General features: G+C 35.2%; 2 protein-coding genes across 4 annotated transcripts; both read left to right on the top strand.

The window, feature by feature from the left end:
* Positions 1–664: 664 nt before the first annotated feature.
* On the top strand, positions 665–4,235 carry LOC111010387 (S-adenosyl-L-methionine-dependent methyltransferases superfamily protein). Of its 3 annotated transcripts, none has more exons than XM_088119495.1 (9): positions 667–966; positions 1,125–1,233; positions 1,790–2,014; positions 2,189–2,288; positions 2,370–2,480; positions 2,657–2,740; positions 3,195–3,253; positions 3,625–3,855; positions 4,026–4,235. In XM_088119495.1, the coding sequence occupies exons 1-8, from the start codon at positions 780–782 to the stop codon at positions 3,815–3,817; spliced, it is 1,068 nt and encodes a 355-aa protein (XP_087975621.1). In that variant the 5' UTR covers positions 667–779; the 3' UTR covers positions 3,818–3,855; positions 4,026–4,235. The 3 variants fall into 3 exon arrangements, with proteins under 3 accessions (XP_022139475.1, XP_087975621.1, XP_022139467.1); XM_022283775.2 differs by having other exon boundaries at positions 668–966; positions 3,965–4,235; XM_022283783.2 differs by lacking the exon at positions 4,026–4,235 and having other exon boundaries at positions 665–966; positions 3,195–3,231; positions 3,625–3,841.
* Positions 4,236–5,260: 1,025 nt separating this feature from the next.
* APM1 (aminopeptidase M1) lies at positions 5,261–13,242 on the top strand. Its single transcript, XM_022302838.2, has 19 exons — positions 5,261–5,554; positions 6,106–6,251; positions 7,020–7,122; positions 8,001–8,187; positions 8,263–8,356; positions 8,451–8,604; positions 8,728–8,832; positions 8,924–9,040; positions 9,158–9,271; positions 9,364–9,546; positions 9,698–10,001; positions 10,073–10,194; positions 10,280–10,377; positions 11,508–11,685; positions 11,769–11,883; positions 11,971–12,038; positions 12,131–12,205; positions 12,711–12,788; positions 12,881–13,242. Exons 1-19 carry the CDS (start codon positions 5,339–5,341, stop codon positions 13,064–13,066), a joined length of 2,643 nt encoding a protein of 880 aa, XP_022158530.1. The 5' UTR covers positions 5,261–5,338; the 3' UTR covers positions 13,067–13,242.
* The last annotated feature ends 555 nt before the right edge of the window (positions 13,243–13,797 follow it).

The following is a 13,797-nucleotide window of genomic DNA, read 5'->3' as shown; positions in this document are numbered from 1 at the left end:
ACCCTTTAATGGAAATACAACATGTATATTTTTCACCAATTTTTTAATTCACATTTTAGATTTATTTATTTTATTTTATTTTTGCAACAGCAGCATTTTAGATTTATTTCATTAATAAATAAGCTGAATAAATGAATGAAAACAAATTATAATGGAGATAAAAAGTGAAATTGTATTTGAATAATATTTAGGCGTTTTACCGATCAACACCTATATTCAATCACTATTAAAAGAATTGACACACACAAAGTATATATATATATTATAAAACTTTTTTTTTATATTCATATTTTAAATTTGTTAAAAATTTAAGCATGACCAACAACGCAATATGAGTGAAGTATTGAAGTATTTTTTGCTAGAAGAATTATGGATGGAGGAGAAAAATGATTGAAGCAAAATGTTTAAATCTCAGCGAGGACCTATTTTATACTCACATACTGAGAGATAGAAATGGAAATGTAAAAAAAAAATTATTTTTTAAAAATTAATGAATTGTCAAAATTTTTAATGTTTGAATGAGAAAAATTAAATAACAAGCGGAAATTATTTTTTTCTAAAAGAAAATATTAAGAAATTAATAGAAGAAAGAGAAAATTGAATTAAAAGCGTAATAAATAGATGAGACTGAGAGAGAGGACTAACCTCAAATGGCACAGGCAGGTTCAAATTGTAAATTGCGGCACCGAAAGAAAATAAAATAAAAGAAGAAAGAAAGGGGAAAAAAAAGAAAAAAAAAACTACGACTTTGCGGATAATTTGAATTGAGCCGCACAAAGATGGCGGAGCTAATGCAGTTGCCGTACGATGTCACCGTGCGTCTGGCTTTGGCTTCACTTGAACGGAATTTGTTGCCGGACGCCGTCGTCAGAAGGTTCACTCGACTGTTACTCGCCGCTCGTCTCCGCTCCGGCTACAAGCCTTCCTCCCAACTCCAACTCTCCGATTTGCTCCACTTTGTTCATTGTAAGTAACTCCTCATCTTCCTCTCTCTCTCTCTGTAAATTATCGAAGTAGGAGATCGACGTTGACCCGTTTCTCTGATTCTTCCTCTAATGGAAATTGAGAGAACACCGAACCTGATCTTATCTACACAGCAATTAATTTTGTTCTTCTTTCTGCAGCTTTGAGGGAAATGCCCATAGCAATCAAGACTGATCAGCCAAAAGCCCAACATTACGAACTGCCGACCTCCTTCTTCAATTTGGTTTTGGGGAAGCATCTCAAGTACAGGTACTTAAATTATTTGAAATCATTTCCAATCGATAGAAACTAACTACTCATGCCACTGATTTTGTATGCATATGTGCTAAGAAGCCCTAAATAGGCAGACGCAAAATTCGAATTAATTATTTGTGTGTTATATCGTAGTAGATCTTTCATAGATCGATACAACATATGATTTTATAGTTATGTATATAAGCGGGATAAAACAGTATTGATGTGATTTGAGAAGTCAAACTTTCTGTACAAGTTAACAGAGATTTCGGGCTCTCAGCATTATGGATGTCATTGAAAGAGCGCTCTTTTGTTTTGTTAGGTCAGGTTTTCTTTTTCCTCTTTTGTAAGCTGCCTTTACAGTAGAGCAGGGAATTTTCTCATTGAAAGATTGGGTTTCCAATTGAAAATAATTTCAAGCATACTATAGAGATTTGCAGGTCATTCCAAGCAAGAAGCGAAGTCACGATGAAAGAAAAAGAGATTCATATACTTTTTACATGATCAAATGAGCTTTAAGTTCTCTTGGTTGGAACGGTTCACTAGACCCTTACATGATCTATTGTTGCAGTTGTTGCTATTTCAATGACAAGTCAAGTACCTTGGAGGACGCTGAGGAGGCAATGCTACAAATGTACTGTGAAAGGTCACAACTGAAGGATGGTCACACTGTTCTTGATGTTGGATGTGGCTGGGGGTCGCTCTCATTGTACATTGCCCAAAATTATAAGAATTGCAGGGTAACCGGAATTTGCAATTCAGCCACGCAGAAAGATTACATCGAGGAGCAGTCCCGGTAATTAGCTATGTTTTTTTTAGTAAATTATTAGCTTTGTTTTACATACCTTGAATTTGCTTTCAGATTTGTTAATTACTCGAAACGAAGTTGGGGTTGGCATCTTTTGGATTTTCTTTTCCATACTAGATGTTGCAGAAATGACCAAAGTTGTTTATTGATTTGAGGTTTCAGGGATCTTCAACTGCATAATGTCAACATCATAGTTGCAGACATCAGCACATTTGAAATGGAAGCAGAATATGATCGAATATTTTCCATTGAAATGTTTGAGGTCACTAATTTCCAGACGTAGTTCCATTTTCTTATCCACATTGTGACATGTAAAGAACCTTACTTATTTTTACTCGAGCAGCATATGAAGAACTACAAGGATCTTCTCAAAAAAATATCAGGATGGATGAAACAGGATAGTCTCCTCTTTGTTCATCATTTTTGCCATAAAGTTTTTGCCTATCACTTTGAGGTATGCTTGATTCAGATTTTTATACATATGAGGTTTCCATCCTTTGATTTTCTTCATGGCTAGGACCATTACTACATTATTGGTTTGGTTCAATACTGCTCACATTGCATGTAGTTACATCTTGATAAACAGTCAATATTACGTATTGCTAACTATTTTGTGGCTTCATTATTCAGAATATAAATGAAGATGATTGGATTACTAGATATTTCTTCGAAGGTGGTACAATGCCTTCTGCAAATTTACTTCTCTATTTCCAGGTGATAACTGAGATAAGACTCGCCCTTCCCTATATATTTGCATTTGCTTTAAACTGTTTCTAATTTAGGATAGTTGTAGCAGAAACACATAACTTAGGTTGAAACTTTACAAATAGGATGGTAAGAAAATAAATGAAAAGGTTAGAAAAACACGTATGCCATGTGCCAAATATGAAGTGGTCAAAAATATCAGGTAAAAGTCGAGACTAGAGAGATTGTGCGTTTAGTTGCACCAAATGAAATGAAATCTCTTTTATGATTAGTGTAGTTAATGTAGATGTCTCTCATTTGAACACACTTGTACTGCGGTACTAAGTCCATAAATCATAACTACGTAAGTTCGTAACTTAATCAGGTAAGGGTGTAAAAGGGTGTACTTAGATCATCTACTTAAGAACTTATACTCATTTTTGCTATTAATATTGAGTATTATTGCATCATAACTACCGTGCAGGATGACGTATCAATTGTAGACCATTGGCTCATGAATGGTAAGCACTATTCTCAAACAAGGTAAAGTGAACGATTCTCTCAGTTCTACAATTATATAGAACATGCAACCCCTAAGAGACAACCCAGTTGGCAAGGGTTTGGATCTCTTGATCATACTGACTTAGATGTCTTAAGTTTGAATCTTCTAGTGAGTTTAATACTAGAAACCTTTAATGTTTTCCGGGTTCGGGCCTTGAGGCGGGGGCAACTGGGTAATAGGGGAGCAAAGCCTTACTCCCCATTCTTAAAAGAAAAAAAAACAATTATATAGAACATACATTTAGAGAACAAACTATCTTCTAAACTAAACTTTGAAGTCTCCATGCCAGATTTGCTTTTATATTTTAGAAGTGATAAAACTAAAATACACTACTGAACACATCCTGTTGCAGTGAAGAGTGGCTCAAAAGAATGGACGAGAATATAGCTTTAATAAAACCGATCATGGAAACAACTTATGGAAAGGATTCAGCTGTGAAGTGGACTGTTTATTGGAGAACATTTTTCATTGCAGTAGCTGAATTATTTGGGTACAACAATGGGGAAGAATGGATGGTTACCCATTTCCTATTCAAGAAGAAATGATCCAAACAAAGCTCCAATCATCAAGGCATAGGAACAAGGTGCGACTTTTCTAAGCTTGGATTTAATTTCTTCCTATAAAAATTGATATGGTGAAGCCATGTGATCCATAGTTTTCTAAGAGACTTCATTATTCGCCTATGGATGCAGTGATAATAAAGCTTTTGCTATTCTGGTGCAAGAGCTGATTAAAGTACTTATATTAGTGCAGAGTAGAGGTGTTTGCGTCAGATTGTTGGCGCCATGAGGTGCCCTCTTCTTAACAGACCATTTTACCAAAACTTTGTAGGTAATTCGATGATGATTTGTTTGCACTAAATTTCAAACAATATGATTGTAATATAAATGTCTATCTGTATAAGTTGTTGTGCTTTATTCTTTTTTAGTTCAATGATAAGTAGGAGCAGAGATTCGAACTTTTGATCTTTTTGGTATATTTTTCTATAAATTTTGATTCAAGAGTTGATAAGTTTATTCTTGTATCTTCGTGCTTCTAAGAAATTGGTCAGTTTAATTTTTTTTATTTATTTTTGAGCTTTTAGCATTTATATTTTAGATGTTTGAAGTAGGAGCAAGAGCAGGCGATTTGGATGGAGGAATGCCGTTTAGATTTGACGAGTGTTTTAGCGCGTGACTGTTCGGATTTATTATTATTATTATTATTTTTAATCTTTTAAGGCCTCTCTTCTAAATATAGGATTATTGGCCTTATATTTATTTGATTTTTTTTACTACATTGAGAATCGAACTCACGACTTTTAGTCGGAGATAAACATATTTAAATAAATAATTTAGTGTCTTTTAATTCAATTTAGATATTTTTGTTTTTCTAACCGGCCCAACATTGATAACTAACCTTTGTTTAAAAATTGTAATCGGCTATTTTTTTTTATATTGAGTAGTGACTTGATCTTAATCTTATAACCTAAAGAGGGGGTTCCAATCTCTGTTCTATAAATGTCCTGCTATATTCTTTTACAAAAATAACTATGTTTAGAGAAAAATATAACTTTTAAAAATAGATTACATCGTTAATATACAATTGAAAAGATTGACAGAAAGATTCAAATTTTATTTATATATTGTTAATATAATTGTAATACAGACCTTCAAAATAAATTCAAATAATTAAAAGTTGAAGAATAATTTGAAACCTTTAATTAACCAGTTAAAGACTTATGTGACTATATTCCACGAATATATTAGGAAAAAAAAGGAAAAAGAAAAGAATATATTCGAGAATGTTGAAATTTTAAGGGTAAAGTTAACTTCATGCTAAAGCCATCGATGAAAACTATAATGACGTAAGAAATGTTATTCCTTTTTAATTATTATTTTCTTGAAAAAAGTCCAGATGGACGTCAGGCGAAGGGACACATCGAAACGATGCGTTTTGAACATATCTGCAGCGCCCAGAAGCAGCGATTTCCAGCGAGCTCATACATTATAAGTTATTAACATCTTCATATCTCTTGAGCTTCCTCGAGCTTGGATTTCAGTTCCAATTTTGCAGATCTTTCACTGATGGAGCAATTCAGAGATCAACCTCGGCTTCCGAAATTCGCCGTTCCGAAACGATATGAAATCAGGCTTAAACCAGACCTCTGCCTCTGTAAATTCTCTGGCTCTGTTGCGATCGATATCGATATCGTCTCTGATACTCGCTTTCTAGTACTCAATGCCGCCGACCTCCGCGTCGTTGATCGTTCTGTCTCCTTCACCAACCGAAAATCCCCCAAGGTATTGAGTTACTCTCTGTTTTTCATTTGAGACTCGGTATCGGGGGCGTTCTTGGATGCGGAAGATTGCAAGAAAGAGTGGAAGAGCGGAGGGGACGTGTTTTCGATTCCACTAGATTTGTTTCTATAACTTTCTTGTTCATTTTCAGCTCTTGAGATCAAATGGATTTTTACGATGTTTGATTTCGGAATTCATGATCGAGTCTGAACTCCTGCTGTGATTGTTTTACTTATTTGAAGTTTCACGATGCCCGATGATGATTATTGTTTTGTTTGCGTATTTCGGGACTGGTATCCGTGATGATGTCTCAGCCGGTGACTGGATTATGACTTTTAGGATCTCGTAGGACTAGTTTTATGCTTTTCTTTGTCGACTGAAAACTGTGAGAATAGGAGTTTTATATTTTTTTTCTCTCGACAGGTTCCAGCAGTTGTGTGTTTCCTATGAGAATAGGAAAGCTTTTTATATATTTATTTATGCATTTGCTATTTTATCTGAAATTTTTTGGAAAGTGTTTCTGAAACTGCTTTGACGTACAATTGCTGGGGCAGGTGTTCCAGCCTTCAAGTATTCAAGCGTGTGAAGAGAACCAAATTTTGGTTTTGGAGTTTGCAGAGACGCTACCGATTGGGACAGGAACATTGAGTATTGACTTCGAAGGAATCTTGAATGATAAAATGAAAGGATTCTATAGAAGGTAATTATTTTTCATGTGAGGCTTTGAGTTTTATGAATGGAAAACATAACAGAAAAATTTGTTGGGATAAAAATGTCGAGACTGTATGGATTAGAAAAGATAACTTGAGGTAGCCGGGAAATGTCTTAATGGCGAAGGCATTACTTTATTGGTTTTCTCAATAAATTATTATTTCTAACTGTTCTTTCTAAACTCATAAGAAATCATATAAAAGCAAGACCTACACAGCCTTATTAATTTTGACGAATGTGAAGGTTCAAGAAATGAGACAATTTATGGTTCATAAGAATCTGACAAAATCGTGGGTTTATTTCTTATCCCTGTAAGTCCTCAAGAGTTTTGAATATAGTGATCATAAAGCTAGCCCAAATAGAAGGAGAACAGAAGGGAAGGTATTTATATTAAAACGTCCGATCAACTTTTCATAGGATGAAGGAAGGTTTTGGAAATCCTAATTTTTATCAAAATTTTAGGTAAATTAAGTCCTATATTTAAAATATATATATATATTAAACTTGAAGAATATGGAACTGTTTAGGATTTTATTGTATTTTCAAATTATTCCCTATGTGGTGGTACTTTTGCAAATTTGCAATAGACCATTAGCTTGCTGGGAGTTGCATCAGAGTGCTTCAATCCTCCAAATGTGTATGGAAAAATTATCAGTAATTTCATTTCTTCCGTTGCCTCAATTTCTTGGCAACAGAATGGTGATTATTTGTGCTTCTTTTTCAACTTGAATGACATGGATTTTCCTCTGTCGCCCAGCACTTATGAGCATAATGGTGAGAAGAAGAACATGGCTGTTACACAGTTTGAACCAGTTGATGCTAGACGTTGCTTCCCTTGCTGGGATGAACCTGCTTGTAAGGTGTTAGCATCTCTCTTTCCATCTCTCTCTATAAAAAACTAAAGGTGCATTAGTTCATCCACTAAGTAAACCTCGAAGGGACTATTTCCATCACCATACTTGAAAGCTACACACAGAAGTATAACTGATTTTTAGTCACTTTAATTTTGATCCAGTTTCCATTATGGTCCATAAGTTTTCAATAGTTATAATATAGTTCCTCATTTTTTATAAAGTATTATATTTAGTCTACGTTGTTAACCTTATTTTGGAAGGATTTCTTGCTTTGGGTATCAAGTCGGTTAAAAGTGTCAAACGTGTTTGATTTTTTTCAATGAAGTTCCTAATCTTTAGTGTTAGTTGGTGGTTACTAGTTCTAAGGTTAGTCTCCCTTAACTTTCTCTTATTAGGTTAGTGCCTATTCATTTCTAGTTGTACTTGCAGCCTATTTTAAAGGCCCCTGATCCAAGGATTTTTTTCAGAGACTCATTTTACAATCTCCTGCTCTCTTCCTTGCTATCCTTCGTTTTCAGTAGTATAAGAGCCAAGCTAACCAAGCAAGCAGAATCTTTTCAGAGCCAATAAACCAACCTTCCTTCCTTTTATCTTCTAAAGTAGCCAGCAAGAAAAACACAAATGGCCTCTCAACAAGTTAGTGGGAGAAAGTTAAGGGAGACCAACTTTAGGACTAGTAACCAATGACTAAAAACAAAATTATGTCAACCAAATAATTTATGTTCCTCTTATTAATTCTTATTTGAAAAATGTATAATGCAATAAATTATTGAGACTAATTGAGACTTGAGAGGCTGGATTGGTGTTTAAATCTTTGGCTTATTTCTCCTCAATTGAAGCTCCTGCTTAGTTATTGTTTTCATCCGTTCATTCTTAACAAACAGGCCACATTCAAGATCACGTTGGATGTACCATCTGAACTAATAGCACTTTCCAACATGCCAGTTATGGAAGAAAAAGTGAATGGACATCTAAAGACGGTTTCATATCAAGAATCGCCAATTATGTCCACATATTTAGTGGCCATTGTTGTTGGTTTATTTGATTATTTGGAAGATCACACTGCTGATGGTAAAATCATATAAGAGAGTTTCTTATATATACTGTGAGGACTGTTAATAATAGCATGAATTTATGTTCTAGCAGGGGTCAAAGTTCGTGTATACTGTCAAGTTGGGAAGGCAAATCAAGGAAAATTTGCATTACATGTTGCTGTTAAGACTCTTGAACTGTACAAGGAGTATGTTCATTCACACAGTATTTTTTCATTCTGTTCTAATGGAGGCACTTTCTTTATCTATTAGACTACATAAACAATGGTGCAATTTCTGCAGATATTTTGCTGTGCCGTACTCTCTGCCAAAACTTGACATGGTTGCAATTCCGGACTTTGCTGCTGGGGCCATGGAAAACTATGGTTTAGTTACCTACCGAGAGACTGCTTTGCTCTATGATGATCAACACTCAGCAGCTGCTAACAAGCAGAGGGTGATCTGCATATCCAAACTTTTTTCACTTTTATTATTATTATTATTTTACATTCTGAATTTGAATTGGAATGTTGCAGTCTGTAGTCACCTGAATTTTATTTTCTATTTTCCCAATGTTAAGGTGGCAACTGTTGTGGCTCATGAACTTGCACACCAATGGTTTGGCAACCTTGTAACTATGGAGTGGTGGACACATTTGTGGCTGAATGAGGGATTTGCAACATGGGTATCCCACTTTCAATCAACTTGCCTTGATTTGGAACCAGTTGACGGAGGAAATGCTTATAATTGATCTTCATTTTATCTCCCTTGTTTAGGTGAGTTATTTAGCTACTGATAGCTTGTTTCCAGAGTGGAAAGTATGGAATCAGTTTCTTGAAGAATCAAATCATGGTCTCACCTTGGATGGGCTTGCTGAATCACATCCTATTGAGGTAAATGGGCAGGCATTTCTTCTCCATTATCTCCTTTCTTTTGTATTCAGGCTGTTTTAAGGAATGGCCAATCTTATTGTTTCTTGTTCAAGTTAAAGAATCATCTCTCTTTTTCAGGTTGAGATAAATCATGCCTGTGAGGTTGATGAAATATTTGACGCAATTAGCTATAGAAAAGGTGCATCTGTTATTAGAATGTTACAAAGCTATCTTGGTGCCGAGTGTTTTCAGGTTGTTTAGTGCTTCTATTCCTTGTCTAAAAAATTGAATCATTCTCTGCCTTCTAATCCAACTCGTTCAAGTGGGTTGTTTGATGTGATCAGAAATCACTTGCTTCGTACATAAAAAGGCACAGTTGCTCAAATGCAAAGACTGAAGACTTGTGGGCTGCACTTGAAGAGGGATCCGGTGAACCTGTGAACAAGCTAATGAGTTCCTGGACTAAGCAACAAGGATATCCTGTTGTCACTGTCAAAGTGAAAGATGATAAATTGGTGTTTGACCAGGTCTCATTGTGTTGCTTTCTGTCATTTGATCAAATTAATTTATAAATTGCTATGGTTGGGTTTAAGTTTTAACATTTGAAAGTTTTCATTTCATTTTGAGATTAGCTCTTGAGGGTTATAATCATGGTCTCATGGATATTGTTGTTGGCAGTCAAGATTTTTGTTGAGTGGTTCCTCTGGAGAGGGGCAGTGGATCGTTCCTATAACATTGTGCTGTGGCTCCTATGATGTGCACAAGAATTTTCTGCTGCAAACAAAGACACAATCTGTTGACATCAAGGAGTTCCTTGGTTGTTCCATGGGTAAATGCGGTGGTGGAAATGATAAATATTGTGATTGGATAAAGCTTAATGTGGATCAGGCTGGTTTTTACCGGGTGAAGTATGACGAGGATCTTGCAGCTAAGCTTAGAAATGCAACAGAGAAAAATAAATTGACTGCAACGGACAGATTTGGTAACTAACATTTTAGCTTGCTCGTTTTGTTGCTAACAAAAAAGGAGTAGCTAAGATTATTTTTTCAACAGGTATTTTGGATGATGCATTTGCTCTTTCTATGGCTTGCGAGCAATCACTTACCTCTTTGCTTACCTTGATGGGTGCTTACAGAGAGGAACTTGACTATACTGTGCTATCTAATCTGATGGGTGTAATGTTTTCACCTAGACTCCGTTTTTCCTCCTGCAGTTTTTACAATCATGCTAGAGAGCTTATTCTTGGCTGCTCTTTTACAGATAAGCTATAAACTTGAAAGAATAGTGGCTGATGCAGTTCCTGAGTTACTGGACGACATCAAACAGTTTTTCACGAACATTTTCCAATTTGCAGCAGAGTAAGATATTTCATGTGAACATTAGCGTTCTTTTCAATCTTTAATCTTTATAATTGCCTATGTAGGATTTGTGGGCCATGATTAAAATGATATGTTTGAAGAGCCCAAGTATGGTTGTCATTAATTATGATGAATATTATTTTACAGTTGTTTTGTCGTAGGAGATGTGTGTATTACTTTTCGGTGTTCAAACATAATATAGTGGCCCATTTATAATATGGCAGTGTGGTACTTGTAGTTATATATATTTAATTATGTGGTTTCTTGTAAGCAAACAAATTTTGTGTAGCGACTTGGGAGGGGAGGCATGTCTTCTGGTCTATGCGTGGGAGTCTCAGAATATAAAAATTGTCTTAGGTTTTATTTTTGGGCACTACTCAATAAGATTTCCATAGTGAAATGTATGCACGATACTCTGTTTCTGCCAATTCCTTGTGTTTATACGTCTTGCATGTCTCCTGGTCTATGCTTGGTAGTCTTAGTATATACAAATTGTCTTAGGTTTTATCTCTGAGCATAGGATTCACTACTGAATAAGATTGTCACATGGAGTCTTAGTATATACAAATTGTCTTAGGTTTTATCTCCAAGCATAGGATTGACTGTTGAATAAGATTGTCACAGTGAAATGTTTTGCATGATCCTCTGTTTCTGCCAATTCCTTGTGTTTGTATGAGGAGTCTCATTTTATAAATCTAGCTAAACCCACTAGGTAGCTTGGAGATTGTGAATTTGTTCTACTTTTTTGTTTTTTTTTAAATGAATAAAAACGTGAAGATATTATCAATTGGGAGCCATTAAACATAACGACTGGGTAGGCGACTTTGCCTAATCTCCCAAATTATTGGCCACTGTAACTTTGTTGGAAACATTGTAATTTAGCGATATTAAAAAATATTGTATTTATCATAAACCATTGGCCTTCTAGTCAAAATGGTAACGTGTACTATTTAGATTTATTGAAGTTATGATTTCGAACTATAGCAACCATATCCATAAGATATCGAATATCTTAACAAGCATCTCTGTGCCAAATGTGTACAAATACTAACTATATAAAAGTTATGTTCAAGGTAAATTATCTCGCAATCTTTTTGTTATTTTATTTATACATGCAATTTTATTTGTAGAAAACTTGGCTGGGATCCCAAGCCAGGGGAAAGCCATCTAGATGCAATGTTGAGAGGAGAACTTTTGATTGCTCTTGCTGCGTTCGGTCACGAGCCGACAATAAAAGAAGCAAATAGGCGATTCCATGCATTCTTAGATAACAGAAGTACGCCAGTCCTCCCACCTGACATTAGAAAGGTACGCTGAAGGTACATCATTTGGCACAAGCAAGCATCCTAGGTTCTTTGTTGGCTTATGTTCTTTTTTTGCTAATGTTTCAGGCAGCATATGTAGCTGTAATGCAGACAGTCAATGCTTCAAACAGAACTGGTTATGAATCCCTCCTAAGAATTTATAGGGAGACCGATCTGAGCCAGGAGAAAACACGCATTTTAAGTAATCACACGTCTTTTTTTATTTTTTGGTCAAGTAACGAGTGTCCTTGTTTGCAGTATTCATGTGATACTTTTGTTTCTTTTTTAGGTTCTTTGGCATCTTGTCCAGATCCTAACATCATCCTTGAAGTTCTCAACTTTTTGTTGTCATCTGAGGTAGTCTACTTTCTTCGTATACTCAGAACCCATCAATGTCAATCTTTTGCATGCAATACTCAAAATTCTGACTTTGTTTCCAATTTTTTTAGGTTCGTAGTCAAGATGCCGTTTTTGGACTTGGTGTTAGTTGGCAAGCACGTGAAACAGCTTGGACGTGGCTTAAGGTGGTATACTCTAACCTTCCATTAGGGAGCACGATATAATATGGTCTGATTGCTACTGTTCTTGCAAATATTATTCATCTCAGTAGCATATCCCGAAGTTTCCTTTTGAGGGGGAAATGTGCACAATATATTCTTGATCATGTCTTATTTACAGGAGTTCATGTCTCTATCATTTTAGAACTCGTTTAGTAACATTACTGTTTCTTGTTTCTTTTTTTTTCAATTGAAAAAAAAATAGAAACATGTTTAGTAATCCTTTCTTCTTTCTTGTTCTCAAGAACTTTAAAACATAAAAAAAATAGAAGTAACGGTTGCATATGAAAATATTTACACAATTTTAGAAACATTTTTTAAAAAGGTGAAACGTGGAACAGAAAATGTTTCTAAAAAAATTGAAAATGAGAAACAAGAAACAAAAATTAGAAACGTTACCAAAATAGATAAACTAGTTTATACGGTAGCATGTTTTCTGGAGAACTATTATAATGAGATAACGTGAATGCAGGGTAAGTGGGAAGAAATCGCCAAAACCTACGACTCTGGGTTTTTGATTGGACGCTTTGTTAGTGCCACAGTCTCCCCGGTTTGTACAGCTCTCTTCTTTCTCCATCACGCGCATTCATTAGTTTCTCTTTCTCCCAACCTATCCTTTATTATTTCACCTTGCCATTTCAGTTTGCCTCGTATGACAAAGCTAAGGAAGTCGAGGAGTTCTTTGCAACCCGTGGTAAGCCGTCAATGGTCAGAACTCTGAAGCAGAGCATCGAGCGCATTCACATCAATGCAAGATGGGTTCAGAGCGTTCGGAATGAGCAAGTTCTTCGGGAAGCCATAAGAGAGCTAGCCCATAGGCGATACTAGGTCGATTCTGTTTCTCACTTTGGCACTGTGTGAAGCATGTTTAAAAATAAGCTTACTGTGATGGTAAACGTTTGTTTCTGTGAGATGAATGAAGTCCAGACATCACTTGTATTTCATCTCGAGTTCGGATGTACCTATAACGGTTTTAAATAAAGTCATGCTTCCTTTTAGCTGCATCGCTTCTATTTCAGGTTATATTTTTAATTAGTCTTTATTAAATGTTGAATATAGATTCAATGACTAAATTTGTTGTTTAAATCATCATTTATCGTTGGATAGTGAACTATTTTTGTGTGGCAAAGTTCATGGCTGCACCAGTTTGCGAGCATTGTGTTGGGTTCAAAAAGTGTGTATTGCATCAAGAAGCACAAAAATTTTGCTCAATTCTACAATTTAGGAACAAAGCAACTCACGGATTCAAATATTTGTTGTCATTCCGATGGTAATAGTCAAGAATCTTCAACTTTTCTTGCTACAATTATTTAGATGAAAGTCAAACCTTCTTATTATGGAATGTTAAAAGTCTATAATTCAGCAACTTAATTGAAGATCTCTGTACTCTGGTCGTATTCTACGATAATAACAATAATAATCCATTGACCAAAATTTCAATAAAAATAGTGGATTCTGTTCACACACTAAACAGCTTCACGCTGTTCATCAAGAATCTATGAAACCAACAAAACATAAGGCATTTTCTTAAGTTCCTATTAACAGTATAACGTTTAGCA

The sequence above is a fragment of the Momordica charantia genome (genome assembly GCF_013281855.1).
Source record: "Momordica charantia cultivar OHB3-1 chromosome 11 unlocalized genomic scaffold, Mcharantia_2.0 BLBB01000011.1, whole genome shotgun sequence".
NCBI classification, from domain to species: Eukaryota; Viridiplantae; Streptophyta; class Magnoliopsida; order Cucurbitales; family Cucurbitaceae; genus Momordica; species Momordica charantia.
This window is presented reverse-complemented; position numbering and strand designations above follow the sequence as displayed.

Bases quoted from the DNA above. Each gene is read 5' to 3' on its own strand.
- LOC111010387 (XM_088119495.1), top strand. From the start codon at position 780: ATGGCGGAGCTAATGCAGTTGCCGTACGATGTCACCGTGCGTCTGGCT. The intron at 2,015-2,188 runs GTAATTAGCTAT...TTGAGGTTTCAG, and splicing joins TACATCGAGGAGCAGTCCCG to GGATCTTCAACTGCATAATG. The intron at 2,289-2,369 runs GTCACTAATTTC...TTACTCGAGCAG, and splicing joins TTTCCATTGAAATGTTTGAG to CATATGAAGAACTACAAGGA.
- APM1 (XM_022302838.2), top strand. From the start codon at position 5,339: ATGGAGCAATTCAGAGATCAACCTCGGCTTCCGAAATTCGCCGTTCCG. The intron at 10,195-10,279 runs GTAATGTTTTCA...GCTCTTTTACAG, and splicing joins TGCTATCTAATCTGATGGGT to ATAAGCTATAAACTTGAAAG. The intron at 12,789-12,880 runs GTTTGTACAGCT...TTGCCATTTCAG, and splicing joins TTAGTGCCACAGTCTCCCCG to TTTGCCTCGTATGACAAAGC.